We start from the raw sequence: 25,795 nt of genomic DNA, 5'->3' as shown, positions 1-25,795 counted from the left end.
CTTTCTCAGTAGTCCAAGATCGAGATGAATGCCCCTGTGCAAGGGTGAGTTCATCCATGGCCCAAGCACCTGTCTGAGCCCATCTGAGGCAGAGGTGTGTCCAAGACAGGGTCTAGAATACAGGTTCCATCACACTGTGAGGTCATTCATATCAGTCCCCCTTTCCCTCCCCTCTCCACACCATCCTCTTGAGATGTAAACAAATCCAGAGAGAGGTAAACTTCTTTGACTTTCCTCTTGTCATATTGTTAGGGGAACCACTGACCGAAACCGCTCGTGCTGGCCAGGCCCTATAGTAACCACTTGCATGAGTTATCTTAAAACAGGAGGTCCTGGTAAGGAACTCGGAACTACCAAGCAACCTCCAGATAGTGATCACACATTCTCGGTGCTCTGCATTTGATCTGACGGTATCTATGAATAGATCAAATTAATGGAACAAAGCAGGATCTTCCATGGTTAATGACAAATTCCCAAATAAATTCTGTTCCCTCATATAGGAATCATAGTGGCAAAAGGACAAGAGTCTTTTTGTCCATTTCAGGCAGACTCTGATGTTCTCTAGTTTGGGATCTCCTTTGAAACAGGAGGACGCTTCACGTGGATATAGAAACTTCTTTTCCTTATACTGTGGGAGTGGCTCAGATTCCAACCAAAGCATATCCTATAACCTGAGATCCATTCCTCTCTGCTAGTGTCCACCTCTCTGCTATGGGATAAATAAAATTCCTACATAATGGAAGCCTTGAGAAATTAAAAAATACCAAGATGACATTTCTTCATAGATATTTCAAAACTACGACAGAAAAAAGTCCTGAGATTTAAATGGCTACTTTATCTCCTGAACTCTGTTCTTCACTGTCTGGCATCTTCTTTAAGGAGGTGACAAAATTCTGATGCAGGTCACTGGCATTTATATAAGCAAAAATGACTGAATTTATTTTTTCACTTGAAGAAAGCTGCAGCACGCACTCCCCCAAACCTCCTTTGTGGGAAGAGTCTTGAACTCCTTTTATATAAATAATGATCAACTTCTGTGCTACCTCCTGTTCTCAGAGCTCCTATTCTCAAGGCCAGGCTAGGAAATTTTCAGTTACTCTTAAAAGAGCAGACCTGATAATTAGACTGTATCTAGAGAAAATATAAGGGCCCATCTCTTTATGGCTAGACCCATATTTATTTCTGGCTCAAATGTTATCTTGACCAGGGTTGCCACAAATGGCCATGCAGGCCGTGGGCTGCCCATCTTCAGAAGTGTCACTCACACTGTCATCTGCTTGTGATATCAGGTGGCCAAGGAAAAGCAAGTAAAATGACCATTATTTTATACAGCCGTTTAATTTCTGTACTTTGGTAAGGAAACAAATTTGACCTTACCTCTCAAAGTTCATGAGAAACCAATTTACAAAACAAGGTAACAGTCAAAATTACATTATGTGTACATCCCCTTCAGTACATTATGTGTACTGAAGAGCTAATCTGTGAGCTTCTAGGAGGAGTCACAAGAAGCTATGAAGGAAATGAGTACTGAAATCTAATCCAGTTGTTCTTTCCAGGGTACACATTAGGAGTTTAAAAAAAGACACTGAAGCCAGGATCCCACTCCCTAGGCCAATCAGTCACTGGGGGTGGGGTCTTGGCAACAGAATTTTATAAAGTTCCTCAAGTGATTCCACTATGTAACTGGGATTAAATAACACAGGTTTAAGCTGTAGTAGAGGATCTATGTAGTTGTGATAAACTTCTAGAATGTTAAAACATACTAGGAGAGAAAATAGTAGGAAGGTTTAATACTTGTACTGACTTAAGCCATTATATATTACTGAATTATTAATTTGAGGGTACTTTACAATTCTTTTTATTAGGAATCGGTTACTTAAAGAACTTAAATGTGTTCGAACAGGAGCATGATAGATCTCCAGTCTAGTTACTGAAACATAAATGCTTTCTATTGGCAAAACATGCATAAATACATACATTCTAGATGCAACATAGCAAAATGTTGATGTACAATAATCCTATTCAAGAATATATTGTGAATATACAAAACCGAATATAAAACTCCAAACGACCTTTGAAATGACCTACTCCAAATCCCTCATTTCACAGAGGAAACTGAAGCTTAAAATGGCTGAATTTGCCAATGTCACAAAGGTGCTTAACAACGTAATTGGCTTACTTCAGCCCAATGTACTTTCCATTCCACAGCATGACGGTGAAAAATAAAAATATTTTTGCAGTTTCTCAATCCACCCTGATTCTTCTGTACTTGAAAGGACAAACTAGAGTAAATGCATCTGCTATGTTTATGATGTTCCTAGAAGAGTCATATGCCAGGGTGCAGTCTCTGATGTTTGTTGAGAGCAGAACGATATCTGAAGGCTTTTCCACAATCATTACATCCAAAGGGCTTCTCTCCTGAATGAATTCTCTGATGCTGAATGAGGTAAGTGCTCTGGCTGAAAGTCTTCCTGCATTCATTACAGTTGTAAGGCTTCTCTCCAGTATGAGTATTCTGATGTTCAGTCAGATGAGTGCTCCGGCTAAAGGATTTGTCACATTCATTACATTTATAGGGTTTCTCTCCAGTGTGAATTCGTTGATGCTGAGCCAGATGGGAGCTCTGGCTAAAGGCCTTTTCACACTTATTACACTGGTAGGGTTTTTCTTCTGTGTGAGTTTTTTGATGTTGAGCCAGAGATGAACAATGTCGAAAGGCTTTGCCACACTTGGCACACTCATAAGGCTTTGCTCCTGTGTGAATTCTCTTATGTTGCGTAAGGTGTATGTTCTGGTTGAAGGCTCGCCCACATTCATTACACTTGTAAGGTCTTTCTCCAGTATGTATTTTCCTATGCTGAATAAGGGATGAGCCATAACTGAAGGTTTTCCCACATTCGTGACACTGATAGGGTTTCTCACCAGTATGAATTCTTTCATGTTTAGCAAGAGATGAACTCCGAATAAAGGCTTTCCCACATTCCTTACATTCATAAGCTTTCTCTTGGGTATGAGTCTTCTGATGTTGATTAAGGTTTGAGAGATAACTGAAAGCCTTTCCACACTCATTGCATTCAAAGGGCTTTTCTCTGGTGTGAATTCTCCGATGCTGAGTAAGGGATGAGCAATAACTGAAGGCCTTTCCACATTCATTGCATTTGTAAGGTTTTTCTCCAGTATGAATTTTTAGATGTTGAGCAAGGGATGACCAGTAACTAAAGGATTTCCCACATTCAGCACAATCATAAGGTTTCTCCCCAGTATGTGTTTTCTGATGTTGAGTGAGGTTTGAGTGCTGACTGAAGGCTTTCCCACATTCATTGCATTCATATGGTTTTTCACCAGTATGAATCATATGATGACGTATAAATGTTGAGGGTCCATTGAAAGCCTTCCCACATTCATTACATTTATAGGTTTTCTCTCCAGTATGAATTTTTTGATGTTGAGTAAGGTGTGTGCTCCTGGTAAAGGTTTTATCACATTCGTCACATTTAAAAGGTTTTTCTCCTGTATGAATTTTCTGATGTTCCATAAAGTGGCCTCTCTGGCTAAAGGCTTTTCCACACTCATTACATGTATATGGTTTCTCACCAGTGTGAATTCTCTGATGCTGAACAAGATGGGTCCTCTGACTAAAGGCTTTCCCACATTCATCACACTTATAGGGTTTCTCTCCAGTGTGAATTCTTTGATGTTGAGTAAGAGAAGGACCCTCAATGAAGCCTTTTCCACACTGATCACATTTATATGGTTTATCTCCAGTATGAATTCTTTGATGGTTTATAAGGTTTTCACTCCGGCTGAAGGCTTTTTCACATTCATTACATTTGTAGGGTTTCTCTCCAGTATGTGTTCTCTGATGGCGAATAAGAGCTGAACAATAACTAAAAGCTTTCCCACATTCATTGCACTTACAAGATTTCTCTTTTTTAACCGGCTTTAAATTCTGTTTGACGCTTGTTTTGGTAGAGGTCTCTTCTGGAGATACTTCTTTTTGTGTTAAAAGGTCTGAACTCACATTGATGCTTTTTTCAAAGTCATTATTTACATGGTCTCTCTTCAAAGTAGGTACTGTCTTGTCAGTTATTTTTATTTCCCTTGGCAGGGCCTGTTCATTTGCCTGTTGCCTCTCTGGACTGCCTTCAGATTTCCCAGTTTCTAAGACATTGGAACCCCAAGGATCATCCCTTTTGTGCTTTTCTACTATTGCCTCTGGAGATGGCTCTTCTTCAGAAATGTCCAGCTCTGAGACTGATACGCTATTTTCTGGTCTTGTCTCCCAGTCTGAAAGAGAAAATGTCAGTATTCTCTGAATTGAGGGAAAAAAACCAAACACAACAACAAAAGTGTTATTGTGGGAATGACCTAATGAAACTAAAAATAAAGCCCTCAGCAAATTCTGAGGATTTTCAAACACAGCCCTATTATTTGGGGAGAAATTTGGAAAGAGCTAAGGAGAACGAGAAATAAAATATGAGAGTAGCAAGAAAATGTCTAATTCAACTTCATAGATAATCTCTAAGAACCAGTAAGGGAACTCCATTTAAGTTGATAGTAAATTTAGAAAGTGACCACAGAGATAGATAAGAGGAGACAGAGATGGACTGAATCTAAAGGAGGCAGTCTGAACTGGGATCCCTTGCCAGTGAACAGCAACAAAAAGTCTAAGAACCATGATTTCAAGACAGGATAAACACAAGACATGACTATGGCTCCATGATTTTTAGCCTAGAAAACGGACAAAATAGTCATATCACTGCTAGAAATGAGAAAGTTGTAAATAGTAGAGGAAGTAATTTAGGTGGAGGAAGATACCGAGTTCAACACTAGGCATTTTGAGAATTAGGAAGAGAAATGGAAGACTAGACTATAATGGTGTTTGTGGGGGTGGAAGATGCCAAAAGTAGCAGGATAACTAAAATGTTCAAATATAGGACAGAAAATATCAGCTCAAAAGAAGAAGGAAAAGAACAGCTAAAGCCATAAGACTGTATGTGAAAAAAAAGCAGCAATGGAGGAAGATCCTTGAGGATGTTTAGGGTAATGGGATGAATAAAATATACTAATGAAAGAAAGCAGTTTTTCAGCAAGCAAACAAAAGAATATAAGAAACACAGAACCGAAGTTGTTAAAAAGAAAACGAGAACCAGAAAAGTATATAATCAGGACATAGAGTTACAGTACTCTACTGTCTACTCTGGGATAGTTTGTCTTTTGCCAAGACAAGAAAGATGACAGGGTAGTCAATGCTGGCAGATTCAGAAAAAAAAAAAAAAAAAGAAAAAAGAACCAGAAAAGTACATAATCAGGACATAGAGTTACACTACTCTACTGTCTACTCTGGGATAGTTTGTCTTTTGCCAAGACAAGAAAGATGACAGGGTAGTCAACGCTGGCAGATTCAGTAAAGAAAAAAGGCTGTGTTTAAAACAGCATTTCTTGGACTTCCCTGGTGGCGCAGTGGTTAAGAATCCGCCTGCCAATGCAGGGGACACGGGTTCTAGCCCTGGTCTGGGAAGATCCCACATGCCATGAAGCAACTAAGCCCATGAACCACAACTACTGAGCCCACGTGCCACAACTACTGAGCCTGTGCTCTAGAGCCCATGAGCCACAACTACTGAGCCCGTGTGCCACAACTACTGAAGCCCACGTGCCTAGAACCTGTGCTCCACAACAAGAGAAGCCATCTCAATGAGAAGCCTGTGCACCACAACGAAGAGTAGCACCCACTCGCCGCAACTAGAGAAAGCCCGTGTGCAGCAGTGGAGACCCAATGCAGCCAACTTTATTAATTAAAAATAAAATAAAATAAAACAGCATTTCTTTGGTTCCACTGGTAACGGGAAGGTACAGCAGACCCCCAGAAAACCCTGAATCTCCTGTGCTGCCAGCCCAGTCATTGTCACCACCATTATCACTGCAAACATAAGAAGCAGGGCAGGGACCTAGAGCTGCCTACCATCCTCTCCATACCTGGTACCATGGGAAATGGTACAGCATGCATCAGCATGCAGAAGTGCAGGCAGCCTCACAACAGCAGTGCTTCTCCAGCAGGGACAAGACGATTAATGTAACACAAGTTTTGGGGAACAGCCAATCAGTATAAGAAATGGATATGTTTTCATCAACAAAAATGACACTAAGGATATACTTGTACAGCAGATAGCCATAAAAAATAGCTCCTGGGAAGTACTTCACAGGGAAAAGGATATGGAGACCATGGAGTCGGATGCTGTTAAAGGCAAAAAGAGTGTGGGAGTGACTGATCTCTAGCTCAAGTTGGAGTTCCAGTTGAAAGCAATAAACATGCAACAGACTGTGACCAATATCATATACATTGTCATATTGTCCACGTACTAACCAAAAGAGTTACCAGAATATCAGAGGTGGGGTAATGAATGAAGGATTGGAGAAAATTCCAGAAGGCCAGACTGAACAGCACCATTCCTACTGCAGGAAGCAATTCTCACTACTATATGCAAAGTCGAAGGGCACTGACCACAATATTCAGACACCCATGTGCATGGAGAGATAATAGAAGGTGCTGACATCCAGGTTGTAAAAGAACAACATAGACCAGTAAGACAGAATATATATCAGAATACAAGGGGCCAAGTCACCAAGACAGCCTAAAGAAGAGGATAGGAAAATGACGCAGACAAGGCCCAGGGCCAGTGGCCACCTCAGTGTAACTTTCCAAAAGTTAACAAACTATAAGCACAAGTTAATAAAGTTCTTATTTTTTAAAAATTAGTTTTCTAAATTGTGTTCCATGAAACCATCTTTTTTTTTTTTGGATGCACCGCACAGCACGTGGGATCTTAGTTCCCTGACCAGGGATCAAATCCACACCCCCCCTGCATTGGAAGGGAGTAGTTTTAACCACTGGACTGCAAGGGCAGTCCCATGAAACCATCTTTTAAAAGAAAGATTTTAAAGGTGCAATATTAAAAAAAAACGGAATCACGGTTAGGAGGATGGGGGAGAGAAATGTTACATTCTATGCACTCTGTTGGAAATTCATAATTCCCAACTACAATTAAAAAAAAAATTTCTGAGTGGTCCTCCAGTAAGAAACCTGCTAAATTTTAGCTAATCCAGTACTTGCTAAATTTGAACATGGCATGCATTGTTTCTCCCCATAAAAAGGACCCCCTACTCCTATCTCATTAAATCTGGAGATATTCCTTACCTAGAGTGACTAAGTTTGTACATTGTTTCAGGGTCAGATCTTTGAAGAAGTCTCTCTGTGCAGTTTGGGAATTGATGGTTTACAAGAAAGTTATTCAAAATTTCAAGGGCAGTCCAATAAGTGATAGGGTCAGAAGCTACACAGTGAGATTAAGAGAGGAACAGGTGATGAAGAAATGACGGCTACAGGTATGGAACTCACTTTTGCACAGTTTGGTTGGGAAAGCAAGAGGGCAGACTGGATGGTGGCCAGAAAGATTAACAGTGTTGAGTGGAAGTATTTGGAATTTAGGTTACCTATTTCTGTTTGAAGGTACTGGGGCTGGAGGCTGTAGATCCAAAAAGAAAACTGTAAGGGTGAAAAGTGGGGTAATAATTATGAGGCCAGGGCCCCAAAGGAGGTTGGGAAAGGAGGAATCCAGATTCCATGTCAAGAAGTTGCCTTTAGAATAAAGCAAGAAGGATAATAACTCCTTTGAAAGGAGTACAAAAATAGAATACATGTTGAGACATTTACTGTTTTGACAAAGCATAAGAGAGTCCAGGGCTTCCCTGGTGGTGCAGTGGTTGAGAGTCCGCCTGCTGATGCAGGGGACACGGGTTCGTGTCCCGGTCCGGGAGGATCCCACATGCCGCGGAGTGTCTGGGCCCGTGAGCCATGGCCGCTGGGCCTGCGCGTCCAGAACCTGTGCTCCACAATGGGAGAGGCCACAACAGTGAGAGGCCCGCGTACCACAAAAAAAAAAAGAGAGTCCAGATGCCTTCCCATTCTCCACAGGAGCCACTTTAAAGAGAAGTACATCTACATTTCAGACGTAAAATCCTCTCATCAGGCTGGTGGTTAGTGTCAATAACACTCATCTGCCGGGTATCCATTACTTACCTCCAAGGGCACCTACTGGAATGCTGGGCTCCACAATCCATGGCTCTGTCCCTTGCTCTAACTGGGAAATCACATCAGGTTTGGAAACTTGGAGTCCTGCTCATAGGGGTAAAAAAAGTTACCTGTCTGCACTGAGAGAAAAGTGCTGTGTCAGAGTTCAGTCTCATCACTTTGTCTTTAGAGGAAAGGATACATGGACAAATCAGATGGAGTAAAGCATATAAAGCACATATAGCTTCCATGTTATACATTCCCAGATGTGGTATAACTTGGGAACTGATCTGGGTTCAGAAAAATTATTAGTTTGTCCTTCTAGTTGCTAGAGAGTAGAAACCTTTTCAAGACCTTTCAAAGTTTAGGAATCTTTGGTTCCTTAATGGCAAAACTCACCTAAGCACAAGAGCACCCTCCTCCTACGCACCCCCAGATATTAACGCAGAGAAGTCATCCTTACCTATAGAGACCAGATGTGTATAATTTTCCAGTGTCACATCCCTGAATAAATCTCTCTGTACAGGATCCAGCTGTTTCCATTCTTCCTGGGTAAAGTCCACTATCACATCCTTGAAGGTCACTGATTCCTGAAATACCAAACATATTTCTGCTTAGCCATAAAGGATTTACCTCAGAAAGGGGTAAAGTTAGCAATACTGACAGAAGCAAGGCAAGCTCTGGGCTATCTGAAAAATGATTTTGATATTTCCTCCTTCGTAAAATGAATATAAAAACAAAACCTGACTCATAGGATTATTGCAAGAATTAAATAAGCAATGTTCAATATTAAATGCTTAATTTAAGGTCTAGAATATAACAAGTGCTCAGTCAATGTTGGCCACTGTTGTTGTTATTGATCTTCATAATCATCATGATCTCCGTGTTCCAAGATATATCAAGTATTAAGAGTATACCTATTAACATCAATAATATGTTTTACTACCTGTAAGTGCAAAAACAAAAATGTTTTTGAAAGAATTTGAGGAGGAGACTTACCCTACCACATTTCAAAATATACTAAGTAATATACCAAAATATACCGAAAGAAAAGATAAATTAGAACAGAATGGTCTAGTATGGAATAAAACTCAGTGAGAAACCCAAAATATAGCCATGTTTATAAGAACTAAATGGGATTAAGCAACTTTCAAATTAGTTTTAAAAAGCTGGATTATTCACTAAATGGTGCCATAACAAATGACTGTCTATTTGAGAAAAGAAATTAAGGTGAGTTCCCTACTTCACAGCATACACAAAAATATCTGCTGGATTAGAGACTGAATTTTAAAGAAAGAGCAAAAATAAAATAGAATAAAAGACAGAAAAATAGTTTTATAAGCTTGATATGTGGAAGGCAAAAATTATAAGACAGGGAGACTGACACATAAAACCACATAAAAATGTAAAACTTCTGTAGAAAACCATAAATAAAATGCAATATTCTGAGTTGCTACAACTAATTAGCAGAAAAGATGAACAACCTACAACAATAACCAAAAAAGGCCGACAACCCAAACAGGCAATTCACCCAAACCATTGTTAACAAACCATGAAAAGATGCTCCACTCCAAGAAAAACATAATAAAACAATGAGATACCAGATTAGTGAACACTGCTTAAAGTGCTCATGTGTATTACAGCGGCAACAGGGCCCTAATGCAATCTATCAGGGGGCACTCTGCCAGGATCTATCAAACCTTTAAATACATATATCATTCAATCCAGATTTATAGCTTGTAGGAATTTATTCTTTAGAAACACCTCAGGGTGCAAAGACATATGTAAAAATTTCCTTGCAACATTGTGAGGGGAAAAAAAAAGCAAACTTAAATGTCTATTAATAGGATAGTGGTTAAAGAATTCATGGTACATCCATACTAAAGCAGCTTATGTAGACATTTAAAAATAAAGTGTCTCTATATGTACTGATTAGGAAATATATATCATATTAAAAATAGCATACATGGTATTACCCCATTTTTATTTTTATGAATAGGAAAGTTTGTATGTAAATGCAGAGAAAAAGCTAAAAGAATACACTACCGAATATTATCAGTGTGACTGTTTAGTGGGACTCTTGAGGCAATGCAGGGGAACTTCCTACTTTTTCTTTATTTATTATGTATTTGAAACTGGGCAAGTGAGTTAATTTTGTTTCAAAATAGATAAATAAATTATTGGGACTTCTACTTCTAACCACGACAGAGCTACTGGACTAGCTCTCCCAGAGTAGACAACTGTAAAACTCAACAATATAACTGAAACAAGTGCTTTTGTATTTTTGAACAGCAGACAGAACAGAACTGTGATCCCTGAGAGAAGGGAGACAATCACGTGAGCCCCACAGACCCTTCAGTTTCCTGCCTGGAGGCAGAAACTGAGCAAGACACAGTGGTCTCACTGAACTAAGGAAACAAAGGTGGCAGCTCAGGACTACAGAGGCAGGGAATTTGCAGGGTAGGTACTAGAGAGAAGGGAGATACAAAGAGGAGGAGCTCCAAAACTCTGGTGTAAATACTATCTCCACAGGCCATATCAAGTTACCAATGTGACATAACTGAACCCAGAGTTAAGAAGACATACACACAATCAGTTCCCACAAACAGTTCCAGCGCGCTTTAGGAGCAGCACAAGTTTAGCCTGTGAGGAAAGAGTTAAAGCAGCAAGTCCGGCTTGCCCAATCCTTGCTAATCTCCAGGGACACTTGGATCCATGTTTCTGAACCTTAAACAAGCTCTGAAAACTAATGTTTATATAGTCACCGATTGACGATGTTATTGTGTGCCTGGAGCACTGGGACAGGATGTACCAGACTGTCAGCATTGTTTAAAGTATACATGAAGATTTACGATGGACATGTGGTGCCTAGTTTGAGGTCTGCACCATGGCTGGTCAACAGCAAGTACACGCTGATGTATGTGATCAGCTCCCTTTAAAAACTCTGGACTGTGAGACTCAAGAAGACTTCCCTGGATAGAGACATTTCTCTGTCTCTATGGACAACAGCTCTAGAGAAAGTACATCTGTGTGATCATCACACAAGGAGGACATGGAAGCCTGTACCTGATTTCTTTGGATTCTTATAAATATCTTTTTCCTTCTATGTGTTTTGTATCCTTTGTTGTAATGATCCCTATCCCTGAGTTATGCTGCTGGGTTGGGTGGGTCATCCTAGCAAATCACTGAACTAAAGTGTAGTCACAGACCCCATGACACAGTCCTAGAATAAGGCTACACTAGGTCAGCCCTAACAAAGCTTACAGTTCAAAACCAAACCTCAAAAGGATCAAGCTGTGGCCAAGATGGAATTAATAAGGACTGAATTTACCCTCCTGCATTAAAATAACCAACAAATTCCAGACAAAACATATGAAACAACAGTTTCCAAGGCACTGAATCTCAGATAACAAAGAACAGTGATCCCCAAGAATCAGTAAACAAATGAAGTGAGCCCTACAACTGCTCCAGCTTACTACCTTGAGAGTGTCCAGGCAGGGGTGCAGGGAAGGGGAACCCAGGAGGGACCCAGCAGACTCCTTGAACTGAAGAGGTAATGCTGAGAGTTTGGGGAAGTCAAGGCGACTAGAGTTCACATAGAGTACTGTAGGGAAGAGAGCTACAGAGGAAAGAAGCAAGAACTGCAGAAACTCTCCTAATCCCTCCAGACCACATACATTTTTGTTGAGTCTCTGTTTTCCATGGTACTCATTTCACCTTTTTAATATTTAGCAGTTATTTGGTCTATTCAGGTAAAGTATCAAGTTTTGTACTTCTGCTCTCTCATCAGTGGCACATGGCAAGACGTAAGCAAGAAGTTAAGTGGTGAATATATTAGTTAAGCTGGAGAGGCAGAGCTAAGAAAAAAGTGGTTGGCAGATGGGAGCCCAGAATGAACTGCCAACATTGGTTTTCAGCTAAACATAACCCACAGCAAAAGAATACACAATCCCACTCTAACGACTGAAATGACATTTGAGGAAATCCCAACTTACCTGAAAACTAGCTGATGGGAGTGAAGTATGTCCCCCTTGGAGAAGGGCAGACTCTGGAGAAGACAGATCTAGGGGAGGAAAAAGAAACCACAATGAATCCTGTCCGAGTTAGCTGTTCCCAGCAATCCACAAAATCCACTTATTTTTCTATATGAAAACAGCAGGAACTATTTCTGCCATTTGAGAAGCCATTTCCTTCTCAAAATCCAAAAAAAAAACCCAACGTAACTGCTGACTAGGACCCTCGTACTCTCATGGGTAGGCTTAGGAATTAAAGCATTACTTTAAGATTCACAGTTTTGCCCCTAGATACTTACAGTCACATGGATCATACAACTCAATCTACATTCCTCATTAAGTGAAGCAAAATATTTCTGCTGCCTTCTCTGCTACATATAAAATATGAATTAATAATCAGATTACTTTCCAAAAGTCTTCCCATGCCCTTTGAAACGTTGCTATTAGTATAAATTACATATCACACCGACATATACTTATCTATATTACCTACCTACCACAGTGTCTAAACTTAAATACACATGGTCAATACTAACTACTGGCAAGAATACAGAGAGATTAGAACTTTTGTACATTGCTGTGGAAGTAAACATTTACCAATCATTTAGAAAAACTGTTTGGCAGTATATACCAAAGCTATACGTACACCTGCCCTATGACTCAGCAATCCCACTCCTGCACATATATCCAGAGAAATGAGGGGTTATGTCCACCAAAAGGCTTGTACAAGACTGTTCACAGCAGGTTTATTTATAATATGCCCAGATTAGAAACAATCCAAATGTCTTTCAGCAGAATGGATAAACTGTGATATAGTCATACAATAGAATATTATCCCACAGTGTAAAAGAATGAGCTCTTGCTTTACCTAACAACACGGATGTATCTCATAAACAATACTGAGCAAAATAAGCCAAACACAAAAGAATGCATACTGGGACTTCCCTGGTGGCGCAGTGGTTAAGAATCCGCCTGCCAATGCAGGGGAGATGGGTTCGAGCCCTGGTCCTGGAAGATCCTACATGCCGCCGAGCAACTAAGCCCGTGGGCTACAACTACTGAACCTGTGTTCTAGAGCCCACACGCCACAACTACTGATGCCCATGCGCCGCAACAAGAGAAGCCACCGCAATGAGAAGCCCGCGCACCTCAACAAAGAGTAGCCTCTGCTCGCCACAACTAAAGAAAGCCCATGCACAGTGATGAAGACCCAATGAGCCAAAAATAAATAAATAAATTTTTTAAGAAAAGAATGCATACTGTATGAGTACATTTACAGGCATGCCTCGTTTTATTGTGCTTCACTTTATTTGCACTTCACAGATACCATGTTTTTATTTACAAATTGAAGGCTTGTGGCAACCCTATGTCGAGCAAGGCTATCAGCACCATTTTTCCAACAGCATTTGCTCACTTCATGTCTCTGTGTCACATTTCGGTAATTCTCACAATATTTCAAACTTTTTATTATTACTATATTTGTAATGGTGATCTATGATCAGTAATTTTTGATGCTACTACTATAAACTGCTGAAGGCTCAGAAGATGTTTAGCATTTTTTAGCAATAATATATAGTTTTAGATTAAGGTAAATACTTTTTTTTTACACATAGTACTATTGCACAATTAATAGACTACAGAATAGTGTAAACATAACTTTTATATGCGCTGGGAAACCAAGAAGTTCATGAGATTCAGTTTATTTCAATATCTGATTTACTGCAGTGGTTGGAACTGAACCCACAATATCTCTGAGGTGTGCCTGTATATTAAGTACAAAAACTTAGACTAGTGGTTACCTCTGGAGGGTTACTGACTGAGCAGGCACACAAGAGAGACCTCTGGGGCATTAGAAACATTCCATATCTTAGTGTGGGTAGTGGTTACACTGGCATATAATATATAAAAATTAACCAACTGGTACACTTAAGATCTGTGCACTTAATGTAGTAACTTACACATCAATAAACAAAACAGAAACAAACTTTGCTCTTGGGGAAGTCTATTCAGAGTAATGGTTGACGGGAAAGTCCGATTCTCAGAAAGTAGAGGAAGCAATAAAAGGAACTATTATTCCAGACTTAATTTGACCAGTAATGGAAAACTGTCTTGTAAAAGAAATCTTGAGAAGAAAATGAAGATGTTAGTTGGAGGAAAGTTGAGGAAATGTTGTACATAGGCAGATATGTACCCAAGACTTTAGGAAAATAGAATAAAGAGAAATGTCTTAGGTAAGATGATTTTGATTCCAAGTAACAGAAACCAACAAAACCAACAACAGTAACAGCTATAGAAACCAACTAAGTGCCTGGCAATAGTAAATGCTCAGTAAGTGTTACAACTATTACCTTGACTATAAGGGACAGAGGCTCATGAAAGTTAATCCTAACAATACAATTGTGAAAAATCCCAAAAAGAAAAAAAAGGCAAAGCCTTAAAATGAAACCATTTGGGCTGATTTAATTCTGAGGAAGTTAGAATTAAAAAGAATATTTATGAAAGATATAAGGGGCAAAGAGCTGAGAAGGGGAGAAGTGATGTCATCAACATGGTGGAATAAGAATTTTCTACCATCTTCCCCACAAAAAACACTGACTTAGACAATCATCCATGGTTGAGAGTGTCTTTGTGGAAGTCCAGGAGTCTAGCACAGAAGTTCCAGCACACCACTGGAACAACAACAACAAAAAATCCAAGATGGATGCATTGAAGAGGGTAAGAGGAACAGTTTCATTTTACCAGCATCACCCCCAAAGAGGTACAGCTCAGTGCCAAGGCGGCCTTCTTGGCCTGTGATTTCTCTCACGGGAGAAAGTGAAAGCGTGTGAGTGCCCAGGTTCCCCAGCAGTATGGGACACCACCAAAGATACCCACTTCTTTCTCACCTCATCCAGAATACTGAGGTGTCCTAAGAGAATGAGGGGAAGAGAGCCGCTGGGAGAACAGCAGTCACGGCACTTGGAGGGTATATCAAAGGAACATGGATCCTACTAACCACTTCACAGACTCAATCAGGAAGCCTGACAAAGAGCCACTGGGGATGCTTCACTTGTGGATCCTCCCAACTGCAATGCTCCATGCACCTCTCCTATACACCCTCCCCACAACCTATGGCCAGCTCTCTGTGCACACCCTAATGGTGGCAAGAGGAGCTTTTATAGATAGCTATGAACACACACAGAAAGCCAGCCTGACTCTGCATGATTTGGAGAAAGCTACCAAAAGCATCTGAGCATTAGCACCACCAAGGAAAAGCAAAGGTGAAGCTATTAGCACCCAGCCTGGCTTTGCAGGATTAAGAGAAGGCATACAATCTTAAGAATCCCCCTCAAGAGGGAACAAAAAGCATGGAGCAGATGTATGCAAAGAAGATCTGAGAAAGCCTCAGAATCCCTAACAGAATTGCTGATGGAGGATATTTCTCTCCCAAAGCCAATCAGTAAAGACAGGAGGAGGTGATTTCATCAGTGGTGTTTCTACACACTAAAAAGAAATAAAGAAAATAATCCCATTTAGAACAGCATCAAAAACAATAAAAGACTTAGAAATAACCTTCACCAAGGAGATGAAAGATCTGTGGAATGAAAACTATAAGTCATTGATGAAAGAATTTGAAGAAGGCACAAATAAATGGAAAGACATCCTGTGTTCATGGATGAGAAGAATTTCTATTGTTAAACTGTCCATACTACTCAAAGTCATCTATAGATTAAATGTAATCCCTATCAAAATTCCAATGGCATTTTCACAGAAATAGAAAAAAAATTCTAAAATTTGTATGGAATCAAAAAAGACCCCTAAAAGCCAAAGCAATCCTGACAAAGAAAAACAAAGCTGGAGGCATCAAACTATATTATAAAGCTACAGCAATCAAAACAATATGGTACTGTCATAAAATAGACACAAATACCAATGGAACAGAATTGAGAGCCCAGAAATAAAGTCTCCTATATATGATCAACTAATATTTGACAAGGGACCAAAAATACTTAATGGGGAAAGGACAGTCTCTTCAACAAATGGTGGTGGGAAAACTGGATAATTACATACAAAAGAAGGAAACAGAATCCCTATCTTACACCAATCATGAAAATTAACTTGAAATGGATTAAAGATTTAAACAAGACCTAAAACTGTAAAACTAGAAAACAGGAGGAAAAAGCTACTTGACATCGGTCTTGGCAATGATCTTTTCAATATGACACCAAAAAAACACAAGCAACAAATGGGACTACATCAAATGAAAAACCTTCTTCACAGCTAAAGAAAGCATCAACAGAATGAAAAGATAAGCTATGGAATGGGAGAAAATATTTGCAAATCATATATCTGATAAGAGATTAATATCCAAAGTGTATAAGGAACTCATACAACTCAACGGCATAAAAACAAATAATTCAGTTTAAAAATGGGCAGAGAACCTGAATAGATATTTTTCCAAGGAAGACATACAAATGGCCAGTGTATATGAAAAGGTCCTTGATATCACTAATCATCAGGGAAATGCAAATCAAAACCACAATGAGATATCACCTCAGACCTGTTAGAATGAATATTATCAAAAAGACAAGAGATAAGTGTTGGTGAGCATGTGGAGAAAAAGGAACATTTGTCCACTGTTGGTGGGAATGTAAATTGGTATAGCCACTATGTAAATATATACCACATTTTCTTTATCCATTCATCCACTGATGGACATTTAGGTTGCTTTCATGTCTTGGCTCTTGTAAATAACGCTGCAATGAACATGGAGGTGCAGATATCTGAGATAGTGATTTCATTTCCTTGGGATACATACCCAGAAGTGGGATTGCTGAATCATATGGTAGTTCTAGTTTTGATTTCTTAAGGAATCTCCATATTGTTTTTTATAGTGGGTAAACCAATTTACATTCCCACAAACAGTGGGAATGTACACACACATACACATATATAATGCAATATTATTCAGTCATAAAACGGAAGGAAATCCTGTCATTTGGGATAACATGGATGGACTCTGAAGGCATTATGCTAAGTGAAATAAGAAAGAGGAAGACAAATACTGCATGATCTCATATGTGGAATCTAAAAGGTCCAAACACAGAAACAAAGAGTAGAATGAGGGTTTTCAGGGGCTGGAGGGTGGGGGAAATGGGGAGATTTTGGATAAAGGGTACAAACTTTAAGTTACAAATAAGTTCTGGAGATCTAATGTACAGTATGGTAATTATTGTTAACAATATGGTATTATACACTTGCAAGTTGCTAAGAGAATAAATCGTAAACATTCTCATCACACACACACCCCACCAAATATGTGTGGTGACCAATGTGGTTAACTAATCTTATTGTGGTAATCATTTTGCAATATATAGGTGGGTCAAATCATAACACTGGACAACTTAAACTTACACAATGTCAGGGTCAATTATATCTCAATAAAGCTGGAAAAAACTTCTCAGCAAAATTTTGTAGCTTTCAGTGTAGAGATCTTGCATATTTTTGTTGGTTTATATTCTTGTTTCATATTTTGGATGCTAATATAAATGGAATTGTTATTTTTATTACAATTTCCAATTGTTCATTGGTGATAGAATGAAACAGTTGATTTTTTCATCAAACTTTTTGTTTTGAGATAATTGTAGATACACATGCAGTTGTGAGAAATAAAACAGAGATTCTTTGTATCTTTAGAAAAAAAGAGCTGAGGACAAATAAAAGGTATAGCTCAAACCTAAATAAATAATGTTAAGATTTCTAATGATATTAAACAAATCCGAGAAAAAGGACTGTATGATAGCAGCTAGGTTAAACCAAACCTGACTGCATAGCCATACCTACAGAATGTAAAGACAATGACAATGCAGAAAGAAGTCTACAGTGACATATCACAGGGCTCTGTCCTTACCCTGACCTGTTGAATGACATATAGAAAGAAAGAGAAGGAATATTCATTAAATATGCTAGTGACATAAAGTTGGAAAGAACAGTTAAAACACTGAATAACCAAGTTAATATTAATTATTAATTATTCTGACAAGCTGGAACACTTGGCCAAAAAATGTGAACAATCATAATAAATGTGAAGTCCTGACATTAAGGATAAAAAACAAGTCTATTATACAAGGATGACATAAATCTAGTTCACGGCAGTTTATGTAAAAAAGGTCTAGGACTAACAGCATAATATCGCTTATTTTAAAAAGCAAATACAATCTGATACTAAACAGCAGAAATATCCAAATCAAAAGAAATAGTACGTCACACTTTAAGGTATTTTTCAAAGTACATCTAAATGACTGTTTAGTTTTAGGCAATGCATTTTAAGAAGCATGCTATCATGCAGTAGAGTTTTTAGAGAAGAGGTCTAGATATATCGCATGGAGACCCATCAAAGGAACTGAGGCTATTTTGCTTTGAGAAGAAAAAGAATCTATGAGTAGAAGTTGTAACAGCTGAATTCACATATCTGAAGGGCAGCAATGTTAAAGAGAGAGCAGTCTCTTGCTTTTGGGGACTAAGAACTAAGATCAACACAGAAGTTACAGGGAAAGGCACTTCTGCCTCATATAAGGAACTAAAAAAAGAAAACACCAACAAGGGAATAGTCTGCACCCAAAATGGAGCTTAATGCCACAATTGTTCAGGCATAGGCTTAACAGATGGTCATCCGCCAAGGATATTTCAGAACTGATTCTTACATTGAAGAGATGATTACCAAGATTTTTTCTGACTGTAAGATTATCATTCTAATTTTTAATAAATAGAAATCATGTGAGGGTCACAGACATTCTGAATCATTACTCCTTTTCATTCCCCAATCCCAAAGCCAAGCAGAATTAACTCTTCCTCCAAGTCTCTCCCTATAATGTAAATAAGAATCTCTCCCTATGATGTAATTGTTTCTTTTCTCGATCGTCATATATGTAAGGTTCCCTCCTTCCACTTCTTCCAGCTCTGTCAAGTATTTAATCTTCATGTCATGGCTGTTCTTTCGCCCCCATTATCCCACTCTCTCCCAAGTTGTCCCCACTACCTTCCATCTCAGGTGCTCATCCCGTTCCTCTTGAAATCTGGACACCAGGGTTTCCCAAGCAGCGTCCCTCCAGTGGGGTCCTCTCTCTGGAGCCCAGATGTCCGGCACGAGTCTGTGCCCTTACACACAGTGAAGCTGGCTGCCCTAAAAGACACAAGATGGGGTCAGCGGCAACCGTCACAAAATTACACCTCAAGAGTTTTGCACAGTGGCCAAGAGGTCCTTGGAAAAGAGAAGTGCCCGGAGAGAACAGTAAAGAGGCATGTGGCACTCCCGCTGAACAAAAACAGAATGGAGATCGAGTACGCAGGTTCGGCCCCAGATTCCAAAAAACCCCTGGCGCCTACCCTAGAATCTGGGCAGAGGCGCCCACCTACTCGGACGGTTACCTCGGTGCACACTTGTGGGTTCACACCCCCGCGGGCTCAAGAAGACACACCTGTTGCGGAGCGGAAAAGCTGGAAGGTGGACAAACAGGGCGGGGCTCGGCTCGCGTCCTTCCTCCTAGGCCGGAACAAAAGAACAAAGCCCTCCCAGGGATCGGGGCGGAATAGTCCCACACTAAAGGAGGAGAGGGGAGCCCCCTTCGAGGACTCCCCAGCTCCCTCTCGCAGAGGCCGCTTCAAGCGGAGAGAGAGAGGGGTGACGTCACGCGGCCAGAGGGGCTGGCGGTTGCCATAGTGATACCTGGGCTTCCCTCCCGCTAGAGCGATTTTCGCACTCTGATCCCGGGTCCAGAAGCTCTGGGACAATCACCAAACCTAGTGAAGGGAGCCGAAGCAGCTGGACTCTCCCCCTCGCCAAGCTCTTTTCACGCCTACAGCCGGCTTCAACGGCCACTTCCGCTGGTGGGAGAAGAGAACACCCACCCCCGACCCGCTCGCTAGCGTTAAACCGCGCCCCGCGGACACATAGGACTACGATTCCCAGAGTGCTCCACGACGCTAAACTCCATTTCCCAGAAGAAAGCCAACGTATGAAATCCAGTGGAGCGGGGACGAGTGTTCTACCAACTAGTCGTTTGTTCGTACACGTCTCAGGTAAAAGTATGCGTTAGAGCAGTGACTCTCAAGCGTGTGTCACCGGACTGATTTTAAGAATACACATTTACACACATATATAATTTAAAAACGCAAACAAGCGTTTGCGCTTATGCATTGTTTCACAATGCATAACTTGCCTTTATTACCTGTCCTGCATTGTATTTAGTGTTCTATCCCTTTGTTTAAAAAATTCTGGTCGTGACCCATTATATTGACGCTCAACCACGACTCAAATGGAGCCCAACGCCAGTCTGTCGGTGTGTTCTTGGGAGAAAAGAATCCAACAGAAGTAGGTAGGTTTCTGTATTTTTAAATGTGTGGCCCAAGCACTTTACTGTGCTTCAGTGCATCTCCATATTTGTATAGTGGGGCTAAGGTCAAGTCACTCAGCCTGTTGACTGACAAAACACTAAACTTGGAAATCAGGAAGACATGGCCTAAGTGAAACAGGAATGAAAGCTGTGAGAGAACAGTCTGAAATAAAAACACTATATGAAAAGGGATTAAAACACATGCAAGCATATTTAAAATTCAGGAACATAACTAAAATCGTACTGGAGAAGAACTGAATTGATGCTGTGGAAAAGTGAATCAGTTATGTATCGGATATTCTTTTAAAGCTGCGTGGTTCAAAAGAAAAAAGTGAATGAAATAGAAGAAAGTGATAGATGTAAAGGACAGAGGATGGAAAGCCAACATGTGGATGATTGCCCATCAGGAAGGAGAGACCACTTGAAATCAGCTATCATTTAACACTTTCTATGTGCCAGACAGTGTTCTAAGTGCTTTACACCTGACTTATTTAATTCTTAAAACAATCTAATGAAGTTGTTCATTATTATTCTTTCTTTACTACAAAGGAAACTAAGGCACAGATGAGTTGAGTAACCTGCCCAAGGTGACATAACCAATAAATGGGGAAGCTAAGACTTGAATGTAGTACTTTGGTCCCAAGCTCCCACTTTTAATCTTTAACACTAGAATCCCTAGTAAAGAGATGAACAACTTCCTAAGTTTAAGAAAGAATGCATCTCTCATTCACTGCTAGTGGGAGTGCAAGATGTCCTAGTTTAGAGGACAGTTTGGCAGGACAGTCCTTAGTTTCAAAACTAAGCACACTCCTACAATGTGATCCAGCAGTTGTACTCCTTGGTATTTACCTAAATGAGTTGAAAACTCATGCGCACATGAAAACCTAATTGCCGAAACTTGGAAGCAACCAAGATGTTCTTCAATAGGCGAATGGCTAAACTGCGGTACATCCGTACAATGTAATATTATTCAGCAATGAAAAGAAATGAACAATCAAGCTACCAAAAAACTCCACAAAGGAACATTAAATGCAAATTGCTGAGTGAAAGAAGCTAATGTGAAAAGGCTACATACTGTACAATTCGAACTATATAACATTCTGGAAAAGTCAAAACTATGGAGACAGCAAAGATCAGTGGTTGCTAGGGGTTTGGGGAAGGGAAGGAGGGATGAATCGTTGTAGCACAGGGGATTTTTAGGGCAGTGAAATTATTTTGTATGATATTGTAATGGTGGCTCTATGTCATTATACATTTGTCAAACCCCATAGAATGTCAGATACACAGAGTGAACCCTTAATATAAACTATGGTGTTTAGTCAATAATAATTTATCAATATTTGCTCATCAGTTGTAACAAATGCACCGTACTAATGCAAGAATGTTAATAGGGAAAACTAGGGGGAGGGGCAGTGGTGAGAGCATATGGACTTTTTCTGTAAACCTAAAACTTTTTAAAAAGTGTATTAATTTAAAAAATATGTAAATGTTAAAGGTGCTTCTCTTAAGGTCTCAGCAGGAAATGAGGGATGTGTAGTTAGAAACTGGAAGAAAACTGATTCTTGTTGTAAAGTGGCAGAACTTGGCTGAATTGTGTTCTACAGTTGGGTGAAAAACAACTTGTAAGCAATGAACTTGAATATTTAGCTGAGGAGATTTCCAAGCAAAGAGTGGAAAGTGCATCCTGGTTGCTGTGTGCTATTTATAGCAAAATATGTGAGGAGAGAGACAAATTGAGAAAAGAACTGTTAAGCAAAAGGAGCCATTTTTTGATCGTTTGGAAAATTTTCAGCTACACCTTATACAAACGAGGCTTTCGATACAAATTGAAATACATATATATTGAAAAAACGTATATATGTAAAATTTCTGTCCTCAGTGACTTCTCTTTGTAGTTTTAGCAACGGGGTGTACACATAAAAAAAGTAAGCAACCATAGCAAGCAGCATATAGATACTCCCTTAGTGTATATGCAAAATATTGAGTACCTACTATGTGCCGAACACTAATAAGAAACACTCTGCATATAAGGTATAATCTAGTGAATAAAAGTCAAAGTTTCTTGAGTTTTTACTTGGTTCCTAGCTCTAGGTACTTTACTTGAATCAACTCATTTAATTAACTCAGGTTACCAAATAGAGAACAGAAAAGGATGGAAATTCACAGAAAACGCATAGGTTAATAATTTAAGATACAACCCTACCTTAATAATGTATCTTTTTGCACAATGGCCATAATTTTGGTAATAACCAGATTTTTTTACTCAAAAAATACATAATGAATATCTTAGTATGTCATCAATAAATATTCATGCATTGAATGCCTTTTAATGGCAGCAAAAGTATTGCATCATATTGATGAATAATTTTTTAAAAGAAAAATATTTACCACAGCTTAACAGATACACACAAAAAACATATGAAAGCGAACCACTCAATGCATTTACACAAAGCAAACATACCCATGTATCCAGCACCCAATTTGAGAACCAAAATCATTATCAGAATCCCACAAACTCCTTCCAAGGGTAGTGGGACCTCCCAGTCACTACCTACCAAGGGTAATCATTACCCTGATTTCTACTGTACAAGGAACATTAATTTCACCTGTTTTTGAACTTTCAAAAGTTGGAATGCACTATAATATGTGTTTTTTGTCTGGCTTTTTCCACTCAATATTAGTTAGTGAGATTTAGTCCATGTGGTTGTGTGTACTTGTAATTCATTCACTCTTGTGGTGTGGTATTACATTGGGAAAACCTCTCAATATGTCTTTTCTACTGTAGATGGACATTTGTGTTGTTTCCAGTTTCGGCCTAAAATAATAACTAGACTACTTTGTGTTTCTTACAACTCAACCCTGGCTCTTCCTTTACTGAGATCTATTCGGATATGTTTAAACTTTTTTTCAGTGCAGTAAAAATTGCAGCTGTGTCCCGTCCTTGTTCCCTGTTACCCTAAAACAAACTCCTGTTGATAAATAATTTTGGTCCAAATGCATCACTAATTGCTTTCTGTTTTGCATATATATATATATATATATATATTTAATTTTATTTATTTATTTTTATTTTTGGCTGCCTTGAGTCTTTGTTTCTGCGCGCGGGCTTTTCTCTAGTTGCGGTGAGCGGGGGCCACTCTTCGTTGAGGTTCTCGGGCTTCTCATTGGGTGGCCTCTCTTGCTGCAGAAGAGCACGGGCTCCAGGCTGCGTGGGCTTCAATAGTTGTGGCACTCAGGCTCAGTAGTTGTGGCTTACAGGCTCCAGAGCGCAGGCCCAGTAGTTGTGGCGCATGGGCCCAGTTCCTCCGTGGCATGTGGGATCTGCCCGGAACAGGGCTCGAACCCGTGTTCTCTGCACTAGCAGGCAGAGTCCCAACCACTGCGCCACCAGGGAAGCCCCTGCATATATTTTTTTTAAGCACAAGGTTTTCTTTGGTATGTAACTTCAGGCAAAACTAGCGTTCCAAATGACTTCAGGAAAAATATATATATATATATATGCTTGATAAAAATCTATACATCAAATAAAGTGATATGTATAAATTATGGACAGCAATCTTTTATAGCATAATTTCTATCAAAACTGCTTCATGCCTATCCTGTCAGAGCAGGTCGTCTCCCATAAAACCACTGGACATCTTACGTCTCTCTCTCTTCGTCTCACTCTCTTCTCTACCCCTCCTTCTCCCTCTCCCTTCTCGTCCCTCTTCCTCACTTCTCTGTTTAGGCAACGTGGTTTCTCTGTTTGTGATCGTCTTCCTCTTTTCTTAAATCATTAGTAAATAATACCAAGAAGTAGACAAAAGCCAATTACAGTAATGTTTGCACTGGACAGGCTCAGGAAAACATGTGACCCGCAGTTTTGACTCAGATGGAAAAGTAAGAAGGGGGAAAGGAAACATATTTGCGTTGGTTAGATTTCGAGAACATGAACTCCTGTCTTGGCCAAAAATCAAACTAGGATCTTCCTTTTAGAAGGTAGCCAGGTTCCAGGGGCAACAGGAACTCACGAACCATCTATAAATTTTGTTCTTAACGTGACGAGAGCGTGGAAACACACTGTGAAATGCAAAGCACGGTGCAAACACAATGGGATTGATGTTCCCTTAGGATTGATGTGGGCTCGGCACTTGGGGACACCAGAGCAAGGGGATGCAAGGAGGCTTTTCTGCATCATTTCCCTCGCCCTTTACTCAGGACGCAAGTCATCGAACTAAGTTCCTCTCTGAAAGCCACTAGCCACTAGCTCTTCAAGGAGCTTCAGTGCCTGAAAGTTCCAAACAAAAGCTACACGTATCAGGCCTAAAACTAGGATGACAGTCTGATTCCACTTCGTTGGGAGGTTAGTTTGGTTCCAGGTGAGGACATTACAGAGGCCTCAAGTTGTCTGGAAAACCTATTGCTGATGCGGTGAGGACACCCCGTTTTAGGGCTCTCGACTCCCGCAGTTACCCAGCGAGGTTGACCTCCCTGCCAAACTTGCACTTCACCTGAGGGTTTCTATCCAATTTGCAGAGTGCGTTTTCTTGCACTCCAGCTCATTTTTGTCTTTTCTTCCCTTTTTGCCCTTACCTTACATCAGCTAGTGAAATTTCTATTTAAGGATTTAACAGCAGGTATTATTCCTCGTGTAGTCGTGGCCGAGTGGTTAAGGCGATGGACTAGAAATCCATTGGGGTTTCCCCGCGCAGGTTCGAATCCTGCTGACTACGTTAGCTTTAGCGAGCAAAATACGAGGCTTATTACCTGACTGCATAGGTTTGCAGGCAACCTATTTTTCCTTTGCCTCTGTGCACTTCCTGCCTTGGAAACTTGAAAGTATTTCTGGAGTCAACGGATGCCCCTGGTAGGGTTTAGCAACTACCTCCGTGTTCAGTAGATTCAGATCATGGCTGTGAGTATAGATAGGAACCGGTGCACTGGTTCCTTTTTGTCTTTTACCGTAAGGTTGTCACACAGCGCCATCGCCGGCCGCCCCTCTGTGCTGCCTGTTCTGGGAAGTGAGGGACGGACTGGAGTGGACTCAAGGCTAGACTTGGACAGATTCGGCTCGGACGCTGAATCGCATAATGTATGCTTGATAGCAGGAAGCGTAGCCTGCACAGTGACGTAATAAAGACAACAGTGAGCAACTGTATGGAGATTCCTCCAGAGTAGCATACTGTGTTTTCCACATTAGTGCAGTAGTGTATATCTCTACCTGTCATGCTGGAGACCATAGTTCAATTACGCTACACGTTGGCCATTGTCTCTCTTCTAGTTAACCACCAAGGACTGGGGTTCAGGAAGTAACATGAAGAGAGGATGGCCTCTCCACAAATACCAAGTGATACAGCCGG

General features: G+C 40.1%; 1 protein-coding gene and 1 non-coding gene across 4 annotated transcripts; one reads left to right on the top strand and one right to left on the bottom strand.

Annotated features, from left to right (window-relative positions):
• Positions 1-1,319: 1,319 nt before the first annotated feature.
• Positions 1,320-19,969, bottom strand: LOC116762366 (zinc finger protein 184). 3 transcript variants are annotated; one of them, XM_032649251.1, is made up of 7 exons: positions 19,864-19,969; positions 19,542-19,606; positions 19,103-19,246; positions 12,067-12,134; positions 8,535-8,661; positions 8,081-8,176; positions 1,320-4,287 (listed from the first exon to the last, which is right to left on the bottom strand). In XM_032649251.1, the coding sequence occupies exons 3-7, from the start codon at positions 19,107-19,109 to the stop codon at positions 2,327-2,329; spliced, it is 2,259 nt and encodes a 752-aa protein (XP_032505142.1). In that variant the 5' UTR covers positions 19,110-19,246; positions 19,542-19,606; positions 19,864-19,969; the 3' UTR covers positions 1,320-2,326. The 3 variants fall into 3 exon arrangements, with proteins under 3 accessions (XP_032505142.1, XP_032505143.1, XP_032505144.1); XM_032649252.1 differs by having other exon boundaries at positions 19,790-19,920; XM_032649253.1 differs by lacking the exon at positions 19,542-19,606 and having other exon boundaries at positions 19,790-19,949.
• A 5,117-nt stretch (positions 19,970-25,086) lies between these two features.
• On the top strand, positions 25,087-25,168 carry TRNAS-AGA. Its single transcript has one exon. It is a non-coding gene; the product is annotated as a tRNA-Ser (tRNA).
• Positions 25,169-25,795: the final 627 nt, after the last annotated feature.

This window comes from Phocoena sinus, chromosome 11, assembly GCF_008692025.1.
Source record: "Phocoena sinus isolate mPhoSin1 chromosome 11, mPhoSin1.pri, whole genome shotgun sequence".
Classification (NCBI taxonomy): domain Eukaryota; kingdom Metazoa; phylum Chordata; class Mammalia; order Artiodactyla; family Phocoenidae; genus Phocoena; species Phocoena sinus.
The sequence above is the reverse complement of the archived record's forward strand: the minus strand, read 5'-3'. Positions and strand labels throughout refer to the sequence as shown.